Source organism: Hyperolius riggenbachi, chromosome 4, assembly GCF_040937935.1.
Source record: "Hyperolius riggenbachi isolate aHypRig1 chromosome 4, aHypRig1.pri, whole genome shotgun sequence".
NCBI lineage: Eukaryota > Metazoa > Chordata > Amphibia > Anura > Hyperoliidae > Hyperolius > Hyperolius riggenbachi.
The window spans coordinates 316,471,492-316,493,670 of NC_090649.1; the positions used below are offsets into that span (position 1 = coordinate 316,471,492).

The 22,179-nt window shown below is 40.6% G+C and overlaps 1 protein-coding gene across 3 annotated transcripts in view; it reads right to left on the reverse strand.

The window, feature by feature from the left end:
• Nucleotides 1–1,009: 1,009 nt before the first annotated feature.
• Nucleotides 1,010–22,179, reverse strand: part of TAGAP (T cell activation RhoGTPase activating protein) — a 161,912-nt gene continuing 140,742 nt past the window's right edge. For 2 of the 3 annotated variants that reach the window (XM_068231692.1, XM_068231694.1), the window contains exons 5-14: nucleotides 18,094–18,135; nucleotides 15,405–15,489; nucleotides 14,825–14,878; nucleotides 14,081–14,147; nucleotides 11,122–11,282; nucleotides 8,836–8,997; nucleotides 7,632–7,741; nucleotides 5,475–5,670; nucleotides 4,457–4,571; nucleotides 1,010–3,522 (exon numbers count right to left, since the gene is read on the reverse strand). In XM_068231692.1, coding sequence (XP_068087793.1) covers nucleotides 2,303–3,522; nucleotides 4,457–4,571; nucleotides 5,475–5,670; nucleotides 7,632–7,741; nucleotides 8,836–8,997; nucleotides 11,122–11,282; nucleotides 14,081–14,147; nucleotides 14,825–14,878; nucleotides 15,405–15,489; nucleotides 18,094–18,135 — 2,212 coding nt within the window. In that variant the 3' untranslated portion in view covers nucleotides 1,010–2,302. Of the gene's footprint in view, nucleotides 3,523–4,456; nucleotides 4,572–5,474; nucleotides 5,671–7,631; nucleotides 7,742–8,835; nucleotides 8,998–11,121; nucleotides 11,283–14,080; nucleotides 14,148–14,824; nucleotides 14,879–15,404; nucleotides 15,490–18,093; nucleotides 18,213–22,179 lie in introns of those variants that run through there. The other variant, XM_068231693.1, reaches the window with a different exon arrangement.

A 22,179-nucleotide genomic window follows, 5' to 3' on the forward strand; every position in this document is an offset into this window, starting at 1 on the left:
ATACCTGTGATTTTACATAGGTGGCACAGTTGTGTAAAGAATAGCACTCTTGTATTGCAGTGCTATGGTCTCTTCTTCAAATTTGGGCCATGACACTGTCTGCATGGCGTTTTTATGTTCTTTGCATGTTTATGTGAGTTTCCTCCAGGCACCCTGGTTCCCCCCACATCCCAAAATATAATGGTTAACTAAACAAAAAAGTAAATTGCCCTTAGATAATTATAGGCACACTGGGCTATGACTATGGTAAGGATTAGATTTTGAGCTCCTCTTAAGACAGGCATTGGCGCGGAAAAAGACTAAGATTCTCCCCCCCCCCATCGACCCCCCCCCCTCCCGCTGGTGGTCACCTGGCTATTTTTTATTATATTTGCTGGGGGCTAGTGTCCACCAGTCCCCTAGACTCTCTCCAGGTCCCAGGCAACTACCTAGGTTTGTCTTGTGGATGATCTGGTTCTGCGCTGGCATGACTATCGACTCTGTAAAGTGCTGCAGAAGACGTCAGAACAATATAAATGCACTAGAAATGCAATAGGGATATAGAGTGGGGCCCTCCCTCTCTTGTTGCATTAGATCATTATGACAATGTAATATAAATGATCACTTCTGTGCTTTGCATAGTGGAAATGATTACAAACCATTTATTTTCCTTCTAACACATCTCTCATACAGAAGCTGTCTTTGGAAAGCTGGTGTTGGTAGTCTGTTTTATAAAATTATTATACACACAATGAGGAAGAAGGGACCCAGTATAACACTTGCTCTGGAGATCATGGATATATAGTGACACCACTGACTGCAGACCCCTAGATTCACGTCTGAAACCTTGCGGAACAATCATACCAGCTAAGTTTACCCTAGTGTGTGTAGGACGAGCCTTTACAATACGAGTACTGACCTCAAGAAGATCATGTCTACTTCTTAACATACAAAAGCAATGTATACTGAAAGTATTTCACTGGCTTCAACCCAAAAAACAAGTTTTATTGTTTATTAGATTTTAGTTGCCATAATATAACATATTAAAACTAGATGACTACACAAGTGCTTTATTGTAGTGTAAATGCAACAAACAGCTGCATAATATATAAAAGAAAGTTCACATTAAAGTGTACATTTAAACAGTGAATGGACTATGAAATGACACAACACAAACATACAATAATTTCACATAAATATCAACAGGATATTTACATTAGCACAAGAGCAACACTATAGAGTACTAAACAAGACAATACACTCAAAATGTATGCTCAAGCATTTAGGGTTACTGAGTTCAAACTTTAGCAAAACCATTGCCAAGACTTAAGCCCTATACACACTTCTGTTGCCCAAAATGACCTTTACAGATCGTGCCTGGTGGCAGATTTGGAGTGATTGCTGTACAAACATGCTAGGCTGCCAGGCAAGAAGAATGTTTGTTCTACAGAGAGGGGAGAAGAGAAGATGATTGGTGATAAGCTACTTATGGCCTGCAGCAATACAGAACAGTAGCATTTGTGCTTGTTTTTTTAGCATGCATGAGCACTAATGAGTTTTAGTGGACATCAGAAAACACCAGTACATGCTTGGTAAAGGTGCTTGATGATATCTTCTCAATAGTTGATGCAAGTTGCAAGTGTGCATGGGCCTTACGATAAGGACATCATTTTCATTGAAGCATTAAGGGTCGGTTCACAAGTATGTTTACTGCCGAATGTGGCGCTTGTTGTTAAAGCGATGCCCATTAAGATGAATGGTGCTTGTACCGTCTGTACCAGCCGACCCTGGAAGGCCGCTAACTGATGCGCATCTGTGTCTGACACACTGCCAAAAGCTCATGTGAACCGGCCCTACTCTCATAAGACTTGACCAAAAGTATGTTTACAAAACACCAACAATCACATACAAAACCAAATAAACATAACACATTTGTTATTTTACAGTATGAACACTCAGTATATTACATTTTATCTATTTACATGTCCAAATGTTTCATTTGAAAATGGAGAGGGTGAACTGAGGTGCTTTGTGCATCTTAGATAGATAAAGCCTTTGAGGTCACTGCCGGAGATGTTCTAGAATGTTCCAGCTATGAACAAGTCCTACAGCAGATGAAGCATAGGGTGGTCCTATCATACCTTCCAGATGACTTCGGAAGCACTTGGAATCCTTCAGGCTGCTTATTAAAAGTACATAGTCAGGGAGGGGGAAGTCTGAAACTTACGGTTTGACCTACCTCTGATGATAATTAGAAATGATGCCAAGGAATACATACTTATTTATTAATGATTTCATGTATCTTGTCTTGATAAATTATGCATTAAACATAGGACTCTTTAGAATATGGAATCTGATCATAAATCTCAAAGATTGGCTGACTGCACCGGCGACTTAAAGACTCGTGCCTGCCCCTCTGACAGGACTCTGACTTAGTCCTGACAAGAATTGACTTTGTTTTCTCAGACTGGCAGTTGGATTGAGCTATTTCCCAAGACCTCTCAGTTTGTACATCACTAGATGAGCTGGGTTCTGTAAGGATGTTACAAGAGTCAGCAAAATGTCCATTCCCTAAAGGAGATGTAAAACACGTATTGCTAGACACATTGGCTCTCATAGTTTGCACAGTCATGCTTTTGCCAGATGATGCATTTGTACTGATGGCCTCTTCATAGGATGGAGGCTTGCCAGGATTTTTTTGGTCCACCATTCGGAAAACCTCCTCAACTGATATTTTTCGTGCAGATGGATGTCTCCTCACTTTAACTACTTGCGTGGGCTGGAAACCTGCATTCTGTGTCTCATAAGCCTCCTTGTGACTTTTATTTCTGAAGCTCCGACTGAACTCATTTTGCTGTACTCCTCTGCCCTCGCCCTCTGGACCCCAGCTTTGTGTCTTGGTCACCAGTCTTTTATTATTCACATAGCAAAACGAATTTGAATGCTTTTTTATCTCTTTGCCAGTTTTGATAGTGTCGCTTACATCCTTGCTTTTCACACAGAATGACTGATGTCTCACTAAGTCATTTTTATGTGGGCTGAAAGGGGAGACAATGGGAGAGCTGGTGAAGACGGAACAGTCTGAATAAGAGCTGTCAAGAGAGAAGTTTGAGGATGCGTTTGGTAAAAGGTCATCTGCAATACCTGAAGAAGAGCTGGTATTAATTTTTAGACCTTTAGGCATACGCGTCTTGTATAAAGCTCTGTCACAATATTTCTCTGGAGTATGATTGGACAGTCTGTTTTTTCTGACTGTAACATCATCGTGGCTTCTAGTGAGCTTCTGGCCTTTTATTCTCAGATTATTCTGTGAAGGAAAAATGTTTGGCTCTGAGCATCTTCTGTCCATGCTGCAGGCCTCATATTCAGACTGGTCTGTGGTAAAATCTGAGAGGTCTACATCGTGGTCTTTAGTGCTGTTCTCATCAATTACATTGCTGTGTCCTTGCAGCCCATTGTAATGTCTTGTTAGTGTACTGGAATGAGAATCCTGATCTGGATCTGTGCTGTCGTATGCAGAATCATTCTGATGACTTGATTGTTCTGTCAAAAATATAACAGAATTCAGTTTAATGCACAATAGTGAGACACATAATTCAAACATAACATAATTAAAACATCAATTTACAATATTCACTATCAGTTCAGATCACTTCATGTTTGCAAATTAATAATCAAATATACAACCATTGGTAGAGGTTAGCTGATCTACTGGTGGTTCATCTACACACTGGATCTACAGAATGCATTAATACAAATGGCTTGTATAATCTCTCCAGATAAATGCAAACTTTGGTCTATAAGGACAGTATATCCTTTTTGTTAAATGTAAATGCAGTATTACCAGCGCAGGGGTGTAACTATATTGTGCCGGGCCTCCAGCAGAGATCTGTTGCCCCCCACCTCCAAGTCACAGTATTTAGCTACCCTCCCTTGCTTCTGGTGAAGGGACAAATCCTCTTCACACCTCTTACAAGCGCCATATAGCCTATCACTGTGCGACTCCCAATGAGATGGGAGCCGTGTGGTGATAGTCTATATGGTGCAGTACTAGTAGACTAAAACGGAGTGAGAAGGTTCTGTCCCACCACCAGAAGCAGATAAAGTATAGGACTGCATAAGAAAAAAAGTAGTACAATCTTACAAGGTGTGTATGGTGCAGGTACAGCACTGGTAAACTAGATACTACAAAAAGGAAGAGAACAAAGACAAACCAGTATATGCTGTTCAAAAACTGAAAGTATGGGACTGCCACTGCTGCTGTCCTGCACCTTAAGCACATGAATAAATGCCCCCCCCCCCACCCCGATGGCAGGGGTCATGGGGGCTATTGCTGCGCCCCTGAACAGGTGCAAACATAACTGCAGTTCAAGCGTAGTCAGGCCAGCTATACGCCCAGAAAGAGAAAGGGAAGTTTTCCTGCTAACACCAATCTTAGAACATAAATTTGTGCTGAGGGTCTCTGAATTGTACATACCTGTGGTATTTAGGTTTTCTAGAGAATCTTCTTCAGAAGCAGACAGCAGTTCTGATATACTTTCACCAAACAGTTCAAAGCAGTTATCTATGAAGAACTCAACCAGGGTTGTAACCTGTTAAAAAAAGCATATTTAAGTACAATTATTTTTTTTTTTACTTTCTTATAGGACTACATCATGAAGAGGACTTATGAAAATAATGCAAAAAAGGAACCATTGCCTATCGCAACAGATCAGATTGATGTGATATGATAAAACAAGATGTCAGAGTTGTCCTGCATGTAACCATTGTATTATATGTAACTACTGTAGGGTAAGAATCTGACTACAGACTTGACTACCATTTCCTCCTCCCTTTTCACTTGACAATTGCACTGCCCCAAACCTGTTGCAGAGGTTAGGTGTCATACAATTTTACCGCCAGTTCATTGCCATGTAAACCTCTATAGCTTTTCTTTAAAGCGCTCTGAGCTTGGTAATCTGAGGGTATCAGGAAATGGAAGTGCTGGGGCAATGCACGGCACTTCCGTTTCGATGCATTTTTCAGCAAGACGATTAGGATTTCATTTATTACAATTAATGGAAATTGCAATACATTTGCGGAAATTTGTCAGCAACCATGTGCTGCAATTCCACAGTGACTGCCAATGCATGGATGGGGACATCAGACAGTGCAGTCTATGCACTTCTGATGTCCCGACAGATCGCGGGTAGAATGTGGGTAAAAGGCCTAAGGTTTGAATACGTCTAACATATATCAGCTACATCTGCTTATATACAGTTGGCCAGTTCTAGAACAGCCAGAATGCAGAATCCTAGGGCTTGATAGACAGGTGACTGCAAGTAATTTTGGCCTTGGTGATCTCATCATTTCTTCAAAGGTTTATAGGTCTATTGTACTGACATCTGAAGACCACTTACAGTCCCTTTTTATGAGCATTACAGTAATGTTGCTTTGACAAAAGTATATACTTGTTTTTTTATTTTTAAGATCAAGCATCTACGGTAAATGGTTACCTTTTCATTGAGCTCTTTCTGAGTTTCTAGGGGCAGGTTCTTCTCAGCCTGCAGTGTGAGCATGTTTGGAGCAATGCAGACAGCTAGATTTCTGGAATCCATCTTGGTAACCTGTGAAGCTTTGCTGATGTGGTGGAGAATGCACATTAAATGTTGTAACAGAATGAGGTTTGGCTTTGGCAGGTTCTCTGCAACACTGTAGGGAGAAATAGCGGAAGACTCAGAATATGTGCAATATTAGCTGATCACAATGAAACTGACAACGAACACAGAAACCGACACTTCCTTTAGAAAGCAGAACTGGAATTTGGTTTTTAGCTAAAAATTCCCATTCAGAAATACCCTACAGACAGACAGAAACTTTTAAATCAGAAGGGAAAAATGATTTCCTGTTACTGAGCCACAAGAAAAGGGGTGGGCAGTTTTTTCAGAGGTAGAATTGAAAGCAGGTTTGCAGCTCAAAGGAATCACCTCAAGAGATGGACTGGAAGCCAAAAACTCAGGATCCTAAACATAATACATGCTATCCATAACTAAAATAAATGTTGTGGCTGAAATCTAATCAGGCTGGTTTTACTTGTGACTTGTCTGCAGCATTTGATACTGTGGATCATGAAATACTAATCCAGCGACTGAAGAATTACTGTGGCCCAAGGGGTACTGTTCTTAGCTGGTTTCAGACCTTCCTATCTGGCAGGACACAGCAAGTATGTCTGGGCACACACTACTCTAATCCAGTGCCACTTGCCTATGGAGTTCCACAGGGTTCTGTACTATCACCATTACTCTTTGCAGTCTACATGCTCCCACTGGGCAAAATAATCCAGAACTATGGCCTAGGATACCATTGTTATGCAGATGACACACAACTGTATCTGTCCTTGAAGCCTGGCACCCAAGACCCATCAGCATCCATAAATGCGTGTCTAGTGGATTTACAAAATTGGATGAACACCAGCTGGCTGAGGCTGAACTCTGACAAAACAGAGATGTTGGTGGTAGGTGGTCCACACATGATGGATAAAGTTCAAAACGCTCACTACCTCAAACTAGCAATTGGGGGAGATACTGTACAGTATAAAGACTCTGTGCAAAACCTTGGGGTGATCCTGGATGGAAATCTAAAACTCAAACAGCAGATATCAGCTGACATCAAGTCTTCCTTCTTCCATCTAAGAAATATAGCGAAAATCAAACACCTTATCCCAGCTAAAGACCTACCTGCCCTGGTTCATGCATTTGTATCCTCCCGCCTAGACTACTGCAACGCCCTGTTCATCGGATCTACAGATAAGGTTCTGCGCCCCTTACAGCTCGTACAGAATGCTGCAGCCAGACTCCTAGCCAATGCCCCCCGCAGCTCACACATCACCCCAGTACTGCAAACTCTTCACTGGTTGCCAGTAAAATGGAGAATCAATTTTAAGATCTGCCTGCTGACATTCAAGGCTCTACACCACATGGGACCCAAATACATAGCGGATCTATTGGAACTTTATGCCCCTCCACGCACCCTCCGCTCTGCCAACAAGATGAAGCTGGTTATTCCCAGGATACACCTAACATTTGGTGCTCGGGCCTTTTCCTATGCAGCCCCTACTATATGGAACTCACTTCCACAATCAGTACAAGAGGCTCCCTCTCTGGACAGCTTTAAAAAAAGGCTAAAAACTCACTTCTTTTCCCTAGCCTTTGAGACTGCATAATGCAGGGTCACAGCGCTTTGAGTCCCCAGGGAGAAAAGCGCTATATAAATATTATTGTTATGGTTATTGTTTACATATTGGCAGCCAGCAGGTACAAATTTCCCAATTTCTCTTTTTTCTGTATTTAATTAGCCTATTGGGCCAGTCAAAGTGTGGGGATCTAGTCCTACAAAGCCACTGAACCTGACAGGGTCCAGAGTGGGACAATTGGAGTAGCCGGTTGTTTTGGGGTAGCGCAAGTAAATATGCAGTGCATGCTTCAGCAGTAGCGTGCCTACTTTGAAAATTTTACTTGCGCTGCCACACTAAGCTGTGCTGCTTGAGCAATGTAGCTTACTGAATAAACCCCTACTGATTTGTATGTAAGCCAGATGTAGCCATCAAAAGACACATCTGGCTCCCGAGCCATAGGTTCCCTACTCCTGGTCTATAATATACTTGTTATGCTTACCTTTGCATCTCTTTAATCCTTTCTTTTATTGTTGGCTGCTCCAAAGCAGACATCCATTTAGTGTAAAGTTCTGATGACAGCAGCTGGTTAGGAATGCCACGCAGGAAATCCTGGTAATAAGAAAGTATTGCATTCAGCATAGGAACTTTAAACTGTCATACAGTACTTCCTAAATCAATCCATTCAAGTGGCAACCGTTTATTTAGGCAACATTAATAAACTTGGGCCCCCATTCAATCAGTTTTTCCTCTGAGTTTTAACCCTGGAGATAATTTTATCTGCAAAATAATTTTCACTTATTTTTAGTATTTTCTTGGTAGCTGAGGGACTGAAAGATGCTTAATTGAGGAGTAGGGCCTTGGTGTAGTAAACTGGCTTCCACCTATGAAATTGCAAGGGGATTTCCTGTTTAAATGGGAATCCCCCATATGATTTTGACTTCTTATTCATTGTCTCAATCCACAGTGATTAAGATTTTCCAAGACCAATGCAAAGAGAACTGGAACAAAGGCTGCACTGTTTTTGCACAGAATCCAATCAGAATCCTTATTTTAAAACGTGACTTTTTGGTCTGGGCTTTTTCCTTGCACGGTTCTCTATAAATAAGGCCATGTGGTCACCTCTTTCACAACTTTGAGGTTTCAAGTGAAACAAGAGATAATGGGGTTGATGCACAAAACTGCGTTAATATTACTGTTACTACTTGCAGCAGTATATCACGAGTTGTGTAAGCGTTGCTACAGTAACACACATTACTAATGAGTACTGTGGGTTGCACTAATATCATAACTTGCACACTGCTGCCGGTAGTAACAGTAATATTGCCGTGCGCTGTCTGCACACAGCAATATTACCGGAGTTTCATGCATCAACCCAATGACACAGATTAAATCTGCCCTGCCACCTGCTGCTGAGGTTCTTTATAACCAGAACTATTAAATACAATGTTGCCATATTGTTTCACTGGGTCTGGTTAGACTATTTAATGCCACAGTGGAAACAGCAGGACCAAGGGGCAAGGTGTCACTTCAAGAGACTGTTTTACCCTGAAAATGAAAATTCCCCTTATAAGGTTTGATTTTCATTTGGTTTTAGTTGTAATTAACTGGATATACAGTATGGGCATTATCCAGTTTTTGGTCCTATAAGATCCATGTTCTCTTGTTCTATATAAAAGAAAGACCTCGTTGGAGTCATGTCTTACCTTAAACACCACAGCCAATAAATGCACAGGTTTGCATTTTAAGTCCAAGTCTTTTCCATAGTTGAGGTCTTCCTTGAGCTCCTTGCGAGCTTTCTCATTGGCAGCTTTACGGAAGATCCCTTCGGTCAATGGACCTTGCACACGCAGGATAGTTAACAGGTCCTGTAGAGAAAATGCAGATTATACATCTATAATCACGCCTGCCAATTCTAGCATTCTGACATGTGAGACTATACCAGCTGTATTTGAACTAGGGAACGCAAATTAAACAAACATTGTCAACCTTTGTAATTCATTTATGTATCTAGCAGAATGCTTTGCTACCATACACCTGTTATGCTATACAGTTCTTAGCTAAATCATTTGCAAACATGCAATAAACATCAGTCCAAAATTCAAGAAGGAGAATCGCACACCACTGGAGAGGTGCTGGACCATTGGGAACAGTAACAAAAATCAAAAAGGTCCGCACACTCACGTGATCCAAGATCAAGGTTTATTCAACCAACGTGACACAAGTCCACTTCATATACCGACGACTCGTTTCGAGTCGTCGGTATATGGAGTGGACTTGTGTCACGTTGGTTGAATAAACCTTGATCTTGAATCACGTGAGTGTGCGGACCTTTTTGATTTTTGTTGCAATAAACATCAGTCTACCTGTAATTTCCATTGGTTCAATAAATTGATTAAGCACACCTTTGTTTCTTTATGTGAATCTGTAAGATACTGCCGCAATCTAAGGCTAGCCATACATGTATCGATTTTCAGATTGATTTCTTTCCGATTCAATCTATTGGATTGGTTGCCTATTGCTGAAATCAATTGATTTGCTTTTGGACAACTTTGAACAGTTTATCAATCAAAAGTCTAATTAGACAAGTTGTAAAATCTCAGTGCGAGTGGGTTGTGGCTATAGCATTTGCACTGCAAACTGAGCTTGCAGTGTGGTATAGGATTCCAACACTACATGATCAAACTCCAATTAGATAGGGATTCATTGATTTGGCATCTAAGGCCATAATTGACCTGTACCGTAAGGTTATGCATTAGAAGCACTACTGTAGGCAGATATACCTTAATAGTTAAGGCAGAATTTGTAATGCAATATATACAGTAGATCAAAGGATAACTTATTAGTAACATATTTTACTGCTTTGATGCCAGCAAACTAAAGGTTTAACCCATTAGCAGCCACATATAGCTGTGCTATATGTGCGCTGCAGGGCCATTTTTTTTTTTTTTGCCGCTGGGGAGGTGTGCCTTCCCCAGCCTAGTAGGGTACACTGAAATGCCGACATCCTCTTCCACGTTCCAATCACATGATATGACATGTGATCAAAAACCCAAGGAATGGTGTCAGCGTTGCAGTGCTGCCTGGTGTTGGAAGAGGGGTGATGGAAGAGTCTCCCTGCACCGCTCTGCATAGCTGCATTAGGCAGCTAATGGCATATACCATTAGAAGACGACCTGGCACGCATTATCTATCACAAAATAATGAGTGCATGGCTGCTAATAGGTTAAATATTGCTATCGGACAGTTACTTTTCACAGTTTCTTTACAGTTTACATTGCCTAGCTGAATTGTAAGGATTCCTAATTCCACAACTCAACAGCTGGCAGATAATCCTGAAGAAATGTCAATGACTCATTCAAATTAGTCATAAGCTACCGAACAGTTTGAAGTAACTGCTTAATGCTGTGCATTTAGCTAAGCATTCTAACAAATGTAAAATGCTGTCATTTCTATTGAATAATGAAGCCATCATCAGTGGCGTAGCTAAGGAGCTGTGGGCCCCGGTGCAAGTTTTACATGGGGCCCCCCCAAGCACTCTATACATAACAATTGATTTGGCGCACCAAAACCTGCCAAAGACAACCACAGAGTCAGAGTTGCAAGAAGGAGATGGGGAACAGTGTTTTAAGGATTACTACTATTCAAAGCATCTATAAAAGTGATTATTACCAGCACAGGACCAACAGAGAGCTAATACTGTGATGAAGGGTGGACCCTTCGGGGCCCCTCTGGCCCAAGGGCCCCGATGCGGTCGCTACCTCTGCATCCCCTATTGCTACGCCCCTGGCCATCATACACACATCAGAGGAAAGTCCAAGCATGGACACTAGCATGCTCAGACCCACATTCCAGGCATGTATGCCTGCATTCATCTGGGGTATGAGTAAATGACAGCTTCATTTATCCATAGAGGAGAGAAATACATCCTTAGAATACAAGGCAGAAGTGAGTGAAGAGCAATACAGTTATAGCAACATTAGCTTACTTACAATGATTGCCTTAGGAAGGTTGTCCTCCTCGCACACAAATGACAGTGGCTGGTCAAACAATGTTGCCTTTAACTCTGGTGGACTTGAAGGTTCTGACATGGTGGAACTTCGTCTGAAAGTGAAAGGCCAGGAGATGACTGCCTTCCTCTTCTTACTGGTATCTAGACAGACCAATAGAAAGTGCAGGGTGAATATAAATGTGTGTGACAAGGTTTGACAGACCACTGAAGAAAGTTAAATAGAAATTGAAAGAAACCCTTGAAAATGTCCACTGCTTGTGGTAACTAGATTTCTGCAACACAAAATACCGAATGCCTCTTGTTAACTCATTAGGGCTTTTTAATAGATTGTTTTTGTCATTGTTCTTGTCATTTGTTTCATTATTATTATTATTAATCCTACCAGTCTACCTAAGCCCGCTTAAAAATGGGCTCTAGGTAGTGAAATCACTGCACCACCGCCGCCAGTCAGTGCATGCAGCACGCCGCACACAGCCGCACTGCTCCCTTGCCCGACCTCCTACGTGCGCAGTACAAAAAAAAACCACAAACGGACAGACAGGGAAAGTGGATGACGCAGGGACAGTTAGACGCAGGGACAGGGACAGTTAGGTTTTATTGTATATGATGATGATGATTATTATGCATTTATATAATACTGAGATCTTCTGCATTTCTTACAAATTCCTTAGTAAAATCATTAACTGTCCCTCAGAGGAGTTTACAATCAGATTCCCATTAACTTTTCAGTATGTTATCAAAATGCTAAGTTATTTAACTTGTTACGCATTTTCTATTACAAAGATGATATTTGGATGGTTTGACATGGTAAGGGATGCCTGAACTTGGAGGGATGGAGGCTGCCATATTTATTTCCTTTTAACCAATTATAGTTGTCTGGCAGCTCAGCTAACCTTTTTGACCTTAGTAGTATCTGGATCACACACCTGAAACAAGTAAGGGACTTCAGTCATAAACATCTGATCTGCATGCTTGTTCAAGGTCTATGAGTAATTAGATGCAAAGGATCAGCAGGACACCCATGCAAAGTGCATTGTTTAAAAGGAAATAAATATGTCAGCCTCCATATCCTGCTCACTTCAGGTGTCCTTTAAGGAAAGCATATTTTCTTTTTAACCACTTCACAACTGAGGGGTTTTACCCCTTCAGCATCCAAGCAATTTTCACCTTTCAGCTCCTTCCATTCATTTGCCAATAACTTTATCTCTACTTATCAGAATGAAATGTGTTAAATGTGTTTTTTTTAATCACTAATTAGGCTTACTTTGGGTGGTACATTATGCCAAGAATTTTTTTATTTTAAATGTTTTTTAATGGAAAAATAAGAAAAAAATTGGAAAAAAATCCTTATTTTTCAGTTTTCGGCCATTATAATTTTTAAATAATGCATGCTACCGTAATTAAAATCCACGTAATTAATGTGCCCATATGTCCCGGTTATTACACCATTTAAATGATGTCCCTATCACAATGTCTGGTACCAATATTTTATTAGGAAATAAAGATGCATTTTTTTTCAGTTTTGCATCCATCATTAATAAAAAGCCCATAATTTATAAACTAACAGTATTATACCGTCTTGACATACATATTAAAAAAGTTCAGTCCCTAAGAAAACTATTAATGCATTTTTTAGAATTGTAAATTTATTTCATTGTATTTTTTTACAAAAAAAATAAATGTTGGTAACTATTGGGGAGTGTGGGAGGTAAGGGGTTAATTTAAAATGTAAAAACAGGTCTTTGCATTTAAAAAAAGTACTTTTAGATGTAGTTTTACTATTTGGCCAAAAGATGGCCTCAGTCTTTTTTTTGTTATATGTCCTGTAAACGAAACATGTATGCTTACAGGAAGTGTACTGAAGATGGGAAACTTTTATTTATTAGAATGATCGTGCAGCTTCTCATAAAAGGTGCCGATAATTGCTACGGGGACTTAGATCAATGATTAGGAATTGCTTTCTCATTCATTGATCTCCTGGCGGGCAGATGGCAACATAAACGAGTGCACAAATAAGCGGGAGCGCTTTCAGCAGTGGTAGCAGCGGGAGTACGTATATTTACTCCCCTGGGCGGTTAGATGAAGTCTGCAGGGGAGTAGATATACTGTACTGGAGCTGTGAAGTGGTTAACCTATCGTCAGTAGTACAGTCCATCGGCCATATATGTTACCCAGCAAGGCCAGATTTACCATAAGGCACTGTAGGCACGTGCCTACAGACGGCTGGTGATGGAGATGAGGCTCACTCCCCTCTCCGAGTGCCTCCCTCCCTCCTTCTCTATGCAGAGGTCTGAGCAGAGTGTACATTTGATCCAGCTCTGGGCATTTCACTAGTGAGATTTCCCTTCAGTCAGGGGCAACACTAGCTATTTAATACTATTTAATACTGAGAGTACCTAACAGGCAACAAAAGTAAGGATGGAAGTGACATCTGGGACAGTCAGAACACTTGCTGTGTGGTTTGACAGGGGGTTGAAGGTTCATGGAGGGCAAAGTCTAGAGTGCCAGAACATCTGTGCTTATAGGCTCCAATGATGTAAATCCAGGTCTGTAAGCCAGTGTTGGAAATGGCTCTGGAATCACATGACCACTGCTGCATTGTGCTTACTAATTGTACTGTAAGTAAATGCACACCCATTCATGAATGTGCCATATCCCTCCTGGTCATATAGTGCTGTTGACGTGAATGTTCAAGTGATAACTATTTGGTAATCCTTATGCTAATTCACTACACAGCCCCAGACACTAGTGTCATTTTTTTATTTTATACATCCATTTATTATTTACCGTATTCAAACTAAAATATTTATGAATTTATTTTTAACAATGGCAAACACCAACAACATGATTGGGTATCTACCAAAACCCTAACACCTTTCAGGTCACAAAGATATGAAATTTAAAATAAATAACATGAGACATATATGTCTGACACTCACCATATGCATGGCAGATGCCCTCCTCTCCGATCATGTCTGCCAGCAGCTGGTATTTCTTGGCATCTGCCTGTTAATTACATTGTCAAAAGTTAGTACAAACAATTATCGATATGCTCCAGACAAGAAAAGTCAAGATATAAAGCTAGAGAATACACTATTTCTACCTCATTAAACCCATCTCATAGAAGAAGTCAGAACATCTACTCTGCATAGTTGTCCTAGGTCAGTGGTTCAAAAACCAAAGGCAGAAGACCTGCTTCAAAGCTAGTAAAGCAATTGCACCCTCCACATCTGCTTCTTTAATGACCAGGGAAGGAATTACACTTAGCCAATCAAAGCTTCTAGCTACTGGTTAAATAACCAACTGCCAGCTTATTAATCTACAACTGTTGGCTTTGATGGGGTTAATTTCTGTCCGTACCGAGGACAGGGTATGTGTGCACATAAGAAGAGTTTTTGGTTTAACTCCTAGTATAAACCAATGCCTAGGAAATCTGTTTGCAAAAATAATCATAATGTAATTGCTTTGTAATAATCGTCCCTGCAGAAATCTTCCTAATGTAACTATGCAATGTTTAGCTGCTGCACAGTGTCTGACATTCAGCCAGCATGCTTCTGCAAGTAGCTGTTCTTAGGCAATAGAGAAGTAGTTGCCGCCTTGTACCCACTAGAGGAAGTACTGATGCAAAGGTCGCTTCCTGTGCTTCATTCAAAATATGTATAAACAGAAGACTGGTAACTCACCTCTGTGTGACATTCAATTAGGCTCTCCATGTTGTTGGCCACCAGCGCTTTAGACTGAAACAAAATAAAAATGTATAAAAATCAGTTGTTGTAACATCACTATTCTTAATTTAAAGAAGTGTGATTTGTGTGGGCTGCATCACAATGAGTTTTCAAGGGTAAGATTTCAGTGATTTGGAAGATTCAAAAAAAAGGTTGCATAAGCACTTAAAGTAAAACTCCAACCCTGAGTTTTTCCCTTTTATTTGGGTGCAGTTGGGAAGGAATGGAAGCATATTGCTGCTTAAAAAGCTGAATTTTCGCAGACTTCAGAGTCTCTTTAAGGCCTGGGACCCACTAACAGGGCCTTTCTAAGCACTTGTGATTTACAAAGCTCTTGTTAATGTAAGGATATGTAGGATTCTTACAAAAATCACATCACACGTATAGCATTACATTAGCAAGATCTTTTCAAATTACAAGCGCTTACAAAAGGCTTAGAAAAGTGCTGCTAGTGCATTCCAGGCCTTACTCTAATTTATCACAAAATATTTGAATGGTGTTCCCCTTTAAGTTACTTATGTCTTTGTGAGATACTTACAGCATTGCAGCCTGTTAGAACCTTCATTAGTACGCGTGCACAGGGGACAGTTGTACTCTCAATCCCACCAACTTCTCTTATCTGCCTGGAAAAGCATACAGAGATTAAGACTGTACTCCATCACATTAACAAAAGCTACCGTAAATATAATTTGACCTTTATTAAAAGAGAAGGTATGAGCAATTATTCAGCTTTATGTGAGCAAGAAAGATCTCCCATCATACATCACTACTGCTTATGCAAATCACTCTCTATAACTCTATATCCCTAATAAACAAGGCACATCCGGGTCTGCTGCTGTTGAGCAGTGTGCCTATTTCTACACGATAAGCCCAATCTACACGATACGATTCTTTGTGCAATTCGATTACGATTCTATTTACAATCCGATTAAATCCGACATGTCCAATTGGGATTCGATTCGATTCAATTCGATTTGCCATTGTTTTGCAAATAGAATCATAATTGAATCGCACAAAGAATCGTGTCGTGTAGATTGGGCTTTAGAGAGCTTTAGAGAGCCATACTAATCCAACATGCATACTGCTGTTTTGGACTTACAGGTCCTCATCCATGCTAGGCATGGATTAATATGGCTCTATGAGGTGTGACTTGAACAGTGGAGTATTACAGAGTACCCAGTTAGTAAATTGCCTTACTAAAAGTCTATGATAAATATAATCTATAAAGACATCAAAGAATGATTTGTCCATTCAGTAGTGATGCCTCACCATGAAATATTGAGACCTATGGGAAAAAGCGCTATACAGGTTATTGTATTGTATATAGTGTATCTGTGTACTCACATCAACAACAGCAGTGATAGAAATATTTACCATAAAAAATGTTATATGTCCCACTGCTTGTACAAAGCCCAAGGTACATTAATAATATCAGTTATCGAGCGTGTTGATAGCTGCAGGAGGTTTTCATGTGATAGCTGAAGGCTTACCAGTGACAAGAAGAGCTTACATCAATAGTGACAGGAGATGCTGCACAACTCATCATCACTGACTGCAATACACACTGCTATTGCTCTAGGTGAGTCAGGTGACGCTGGACTGCACATGCGTGAAGTACCACATGTATTTCCATGAAGGAAAGTGAATGACCACAAAAACTTTCCGCCACATACTATTTTGCTTTTAAATTCTGCCACCTTGTTTCAAACAATCTTACCCCACTTATTATTGCAGTGGGGTATATTCATTATACTGCGATAATGAGAATAATGTCTGCATGACGTGCAGAATATAATGCACTGCATGTAATGTGTAGAATTACACTCTACTCATCGTGCTGTAAGACTTAACGCACGTTATTCTGCTTACCACAGTTTAGTGAATATACCCCAACTGAAGTTGATGACTGGTTCCATTTTTTTTAGACTTTTAGGCAATCATCATATCATATGACATCTGTTGCCTATTTTTTGTGAAAAAAAGCCCAAAAAACGAAGGCTGTAATCTCAAGTTATTAAATATCCAACATGACAGAAAAATGTGACTGGCCTGTTGAATGGTTCATAACATGTTATTGTGCTTTACAAGTGTATAAGCATGCAAAAAACACAACCTCAAACAGTGGCGGCTCACAGAGTGTAAATTCATTCAACCACAAGTCAACACCCATGATAATAACCACAGGCAAAATAACAGATGCGTTAACAAAGTCAAAAAACAGCATAACAATCACACCAAGAACAGTGTGTGCCTTAAATGAAATCAAGATGCCAATCTCTTACAACAGAACAGTGATATAACAAAATGTCATGTAGTGGTGAGTTATGCACTAGCTACATTATAGACACCTGACAGACAGACTGCAACTCCCTCAGAAGTCATATATTGCTGTTTTAGTGCAGTTAGAATGAATGGAAACAAACCGTACAACTGTATGAAGTATGAGAGCTAAAAAGGTCAGTAGCACATGTCTAGTAGTAGGGGTTTTAAACTATAATACCATGGCAATGCATCATCACAGGATGATAATGTTGGAAATTACTGTATATTGTAGCAGCTTCATATGACATGGAAAGTCTGACATGTCATATGAAGCTGCTACAATATACAGTAATTTCCAACATTATCATCCTGTGATGATGCATTGCCATGGTATTATAGTTTAAAACCCCTACTACTAGACATGTGCTACTGACCTTTTTAGCTCTCATACTTCATACAGTTGTACGGTTTGTTTCCATGGAAATTACTGTATATTGCAGCAGCTTCATATGACATGTCAGACTTACGCCTGCAGTATACATCCTATTAGCTGGGCATTGTACACACAACAGTAAGCACATGTTCAACACAGCCACACCACATTGCTCCACTCACGTTATTCATCCATGAGCACCATGCCAACATGCACACAGAAATCCTACATAATGCTAAATCCTACATAATACTAAATAATAATAATATTAGGCATTTTGCGCTGATCTAGTGTACCCAAAAATCTTAAATATGCAGAACAGAAATGGAAAATGAATTATCTAGAACAGAATTATAACAAGAGCTTGTTTGTTTGTTTGCTTTTAGATTTTCTTTTATGCAGTTTTTTATTTTTAGGAGTTTCACAGTTGCTGGTAGATTTATTCAGTTCTATTGTATTGGTCTGAGCAGTGTGTTAGCAGGAGCTCACAATCTGTGAATAGTAACAATAATATAATAATAATCAAACTTACCAGACAAGTGTGTCCAGCCAGAGTTCCTTCACCTCACAAGATCTGTAAAGGACAAAGACCAGTCGTCATTACACTACAGTGCTACCAAGTCAGGGTCCAGCAGTGACTAAACCTGACTCCTCCACGCTTTCCTATTTTGTGTAGGGGCTGGTGGAAATTCACAAGTCACAGAAAAAGGAAGAGGCGTCATCATGGGTTACTCTGTGAAATTCAGAGCTTAAAAACACGCCTGCTTCCTCTTCATTAATGCAGGAGACCACTCAGTCTGTTGTAGTGGAAATCACCTTTTACGTATTAGTACCCGTTACATCACAGGTTTCATGTGCTAGTCACCTAAACCAACAGGTTTAAAAACAACACACATGTCCGGCACCCCCATAACCAAAGTCAGATTCAGTGACATTTTAATGAACAAAATAATTTAGACTGCTTTAAACTCTAATTCTTACAACAATAAATCATTAGGAGGCAAAAAGCAGAGTGCACTCAGATGAGGAGGAAGACAACAGGGGAATGTAGTGTAAAGGCATAGCCAGTGGGTACTCAGAAAGTGGAAAACACCGTATGGGGGGGGGGGGGGGGGGGGGCAGGTGAGTATTGGGTATTAGGGCAGTCAGTTAAAGAGTGCGGACATCAGGGAGAGTGGCTGAGGCTGGTGCCCAAATCACACATGCAGTTTGAAGATCATGGAAGGCACTCCATCAAAGATTGAGTCGGGTGCGTGACACTGAGACATAGGCTGTGTCTCGATTCAGAAAACTGCAGGAGGCACCCAAATTACCAGGGGCTACATGGCCCCCAAATTACCTGCTTTGTACAGCACTTGGGATTGTAAGACTTGGATTACCATATGGGATATGAAAATAGGAAAGAAATTATATATTTTTTTCAAGTGCCAGTGCTTTGTTTTTCTATATATGTGGTTGGGTATGGGGTACAAAGATTTTCACCTACCTTAGTACCCCCACCATCACCACCCAGGCGTACATATGAAAAAGGTGCCAGGTGCCAATATTGCTGATATTCTACTAAGGCACCTGCATCTACACTAATTCTAACGCTAGCTGTAAATCTAGCCCAAGCTTTAAACATTCTGCCTAACATTACTCATCCCTTGTAAATGTAATTTGCCCAAATTACACACGTCCTAACAATTTCTGCAATGGTTATTGCCACACTGCCACACTGTCGTCTATGGGGGAGCCCATATTACCTGCCTCACCCCCTAGTGTGAACAGCTATGTGGGCTGATGTTGTTCAGGTGGCAAAGCCACATGCTCATGGACTAATGCTAAAGAAAGCAGTACAAGTCACCCCCTCCTCATAGTCACTAGATGGTGTCATAGATATGAGACACAGGGATTGGCACACAGGAAGAATCCCTGATCATTGCACTGCTGGCACATTGCTTGCACACTCCGCTTCACAAGCCAGGGGACACGAGTAGTCTTAAAAAGAATCTGTATTGTTAAAATCGCACAAAAGTAAACATACCAGTGCGTTAGGGGACATCTATTCCCCTCTGTCACAATTTCGCCGCTCCCCGCTGCATTAAAAGTAGTCAAAAACTGTTTTAAAAAGTTTGTTTATAAACAAACAAAATGGCCACCAAAACCGGAAGTAGGTTGATGTACAGTATGTCCACACATAGGAAATACATCCATACACAAGCAGGCTGTATACAGCCTTCCTTTTGAATCTCAAGAGATCATTTGTGTGTTTACCTTCTTCCCCCTGCAGCTATCATCCACTTGAGGGCTCGTTTCCACTATCGCGAATCCGCATGCGTCCAACGCATGCGGATTTGCACATGTAATGCAAGTGGATGGGCCTGTTTCAACTGTAGCGTTGTTGAGGTGCGTTTTTTCAGCGGTAAAAAAACGCACAAAAGAGCCAACGAATTTGCCTGCGAGTGGAATGCATGCGAATCGCCTCTAATCTATTTAATAGGAAATTCGCATGCGGCTATGGTATGCGAATTTTCATGCGAATTCGCATGCGAATTCGTATAGGTACCAATGTAACTTCAAACAGGCAGTGACATGGTTAAATTCGCATATACCCTCACCTATGCGAATTCGCATGCGAATTCACGGCAAAAAAACGAGCAAAAATTCGCATCCGCATGCTATTTCATGCAATTTCAACGGCGGTGGAATCCAGGCGATTCTGCACCGCAATAGTGGAAACGAGCCCAAACAGTGACATGCTGATTGTTTCTTCCTGCAGACAGCTCTGCTCGGTGTCTGTAATTTCTCAGCATGTGACAGCCCAGGCAGCCAGCTCCTTTCACAGCCTAACAGAGGCGATTTATCCAGCTTGTAAAGCTCTGTTCTCTCACTGACAAGAGAGCAGAGAGGGTGCCTAATCTAAATAACACACACGGGAGTGTGCATAGAGGGGGCCTGGAGGGGGGCGTGCATAACAGATCAACAACACTAAAGAGTTGGCAGCCTTCCAGACACAGGGCGACAAATCCGACAGGAGAGAGATAAGTTGATTTATTACAGAGACGGTGATAGTAGAAAGTGCTGCAGTAAGCCAGAGCACATTAGAATAGGTTTAGGAACTTGTAGGATAGTAGAAAAAAGGATGACATTTTTGTTACAGAGTCTCTTTATGCAGCGCACACCATGTTGCAGGGAATGGGGGGGGCATGGACACAGCAAGGGGGCAGCTGGCAAGAGCATGATCACGTGTGCATGATCCTTAAGCTTCTCTGCCAGTAACAAAACCTGCAACACCATTCGTTCTGCTCTACTGACTCGCATATAGACCGGGGGGGGGGGGGGGGGGGGGGAGGGGGGGGGGAACTTTTCAGCACTTTTCTTGTGCTGAAAAATTAGGCTTATACGTGAGTATATAATGTATATTCATGCAGTTTACCCTTCTACTATATAGATTTGGTAAAATTGTATAATGAAGATTGTTTCATTGATGGGCATGGTAATTATGCAAATTGACATTATGAGTCACGCTACTACACTAATCCCACAAAAGTTGCTCAGTTCCATGGCTATAGTTATCCAAATTTAGTCGTGCTACTCTCCTCCAAGATGGCGCCACGTGGGCTGCCCCGGACACATAGCTCCGACACCTTTTGCTCTTTTTAGTGTATTCTGTACTGTCCAGCTTACCAGTAACACTTACACTTTTTCTCATTTCAGCTTTAGACTTGTTTCTGTTGGCTTTAGAGAGAAAGTAAATTTACAGTTGTCTACAATCTTGCATAATTACGGAAAGAGGAGAGAAATGTGGAAGTGTCGGTTCTTTTGTGTAAAATAAATAACTTTACAGTGGTGTTTGAAATTGAAATTTGTGAAGCCATTTGAATTTTCAACATTTCTACATAAATATAACCTAAAACATTTTTTCTATGTAATTTATAAAACTAGATAATCAGAACCCAATTAAATGAATGAGACCAAAACATTTTACTTCATACTTTGTGGGAAATTATTTGAAAATATGTGTTTGTGTTTGACAGCAATGTGAAGATTTACTTTTATTAAATTATTATTATTATTTTATTATTATTTAGTATGTATATAGCGCTGACATCTTCTGCAGCGCTGTACAGAGTATATTGTCACTAACTATCCCTCAGAGGAGCTCACAATCTAATCCCTACCAGAGTATTATGTTTATGTATGTATCGTGTAGTGTATGTATTGTAGTTTAGGGTCAATTTAGGGGGGAGCCAATTAACTTACTGTTACTGTATACAGACATGGGGAGAACATACAAAGTCCTTGCAGATGTTGACCTGGCTGGGATTCGAACTGTGGACCCAGAGTTGCAAGGCGAGAGCGCTAACCACTACGCCACCATTCTGCCCACGTGTGTCACTCAATGGGCAACAATAACCTCAACTAAATCCGCACTATACATCAGTCTGTAGGAGTTTCAGCACACTCATATTTACAGAGCAGCATCAATTCAAGGTAGTTGCACATGAAGCACCCACTTACCGGTAGATTCCCTACAAAACATCTTTGGTTTACTGTACAGGTTCTCATATTGTTGTTGCCACACAAATATGAAACTTTTGGATCATTTTTTTCAAATAATTATTTTGAACTAATT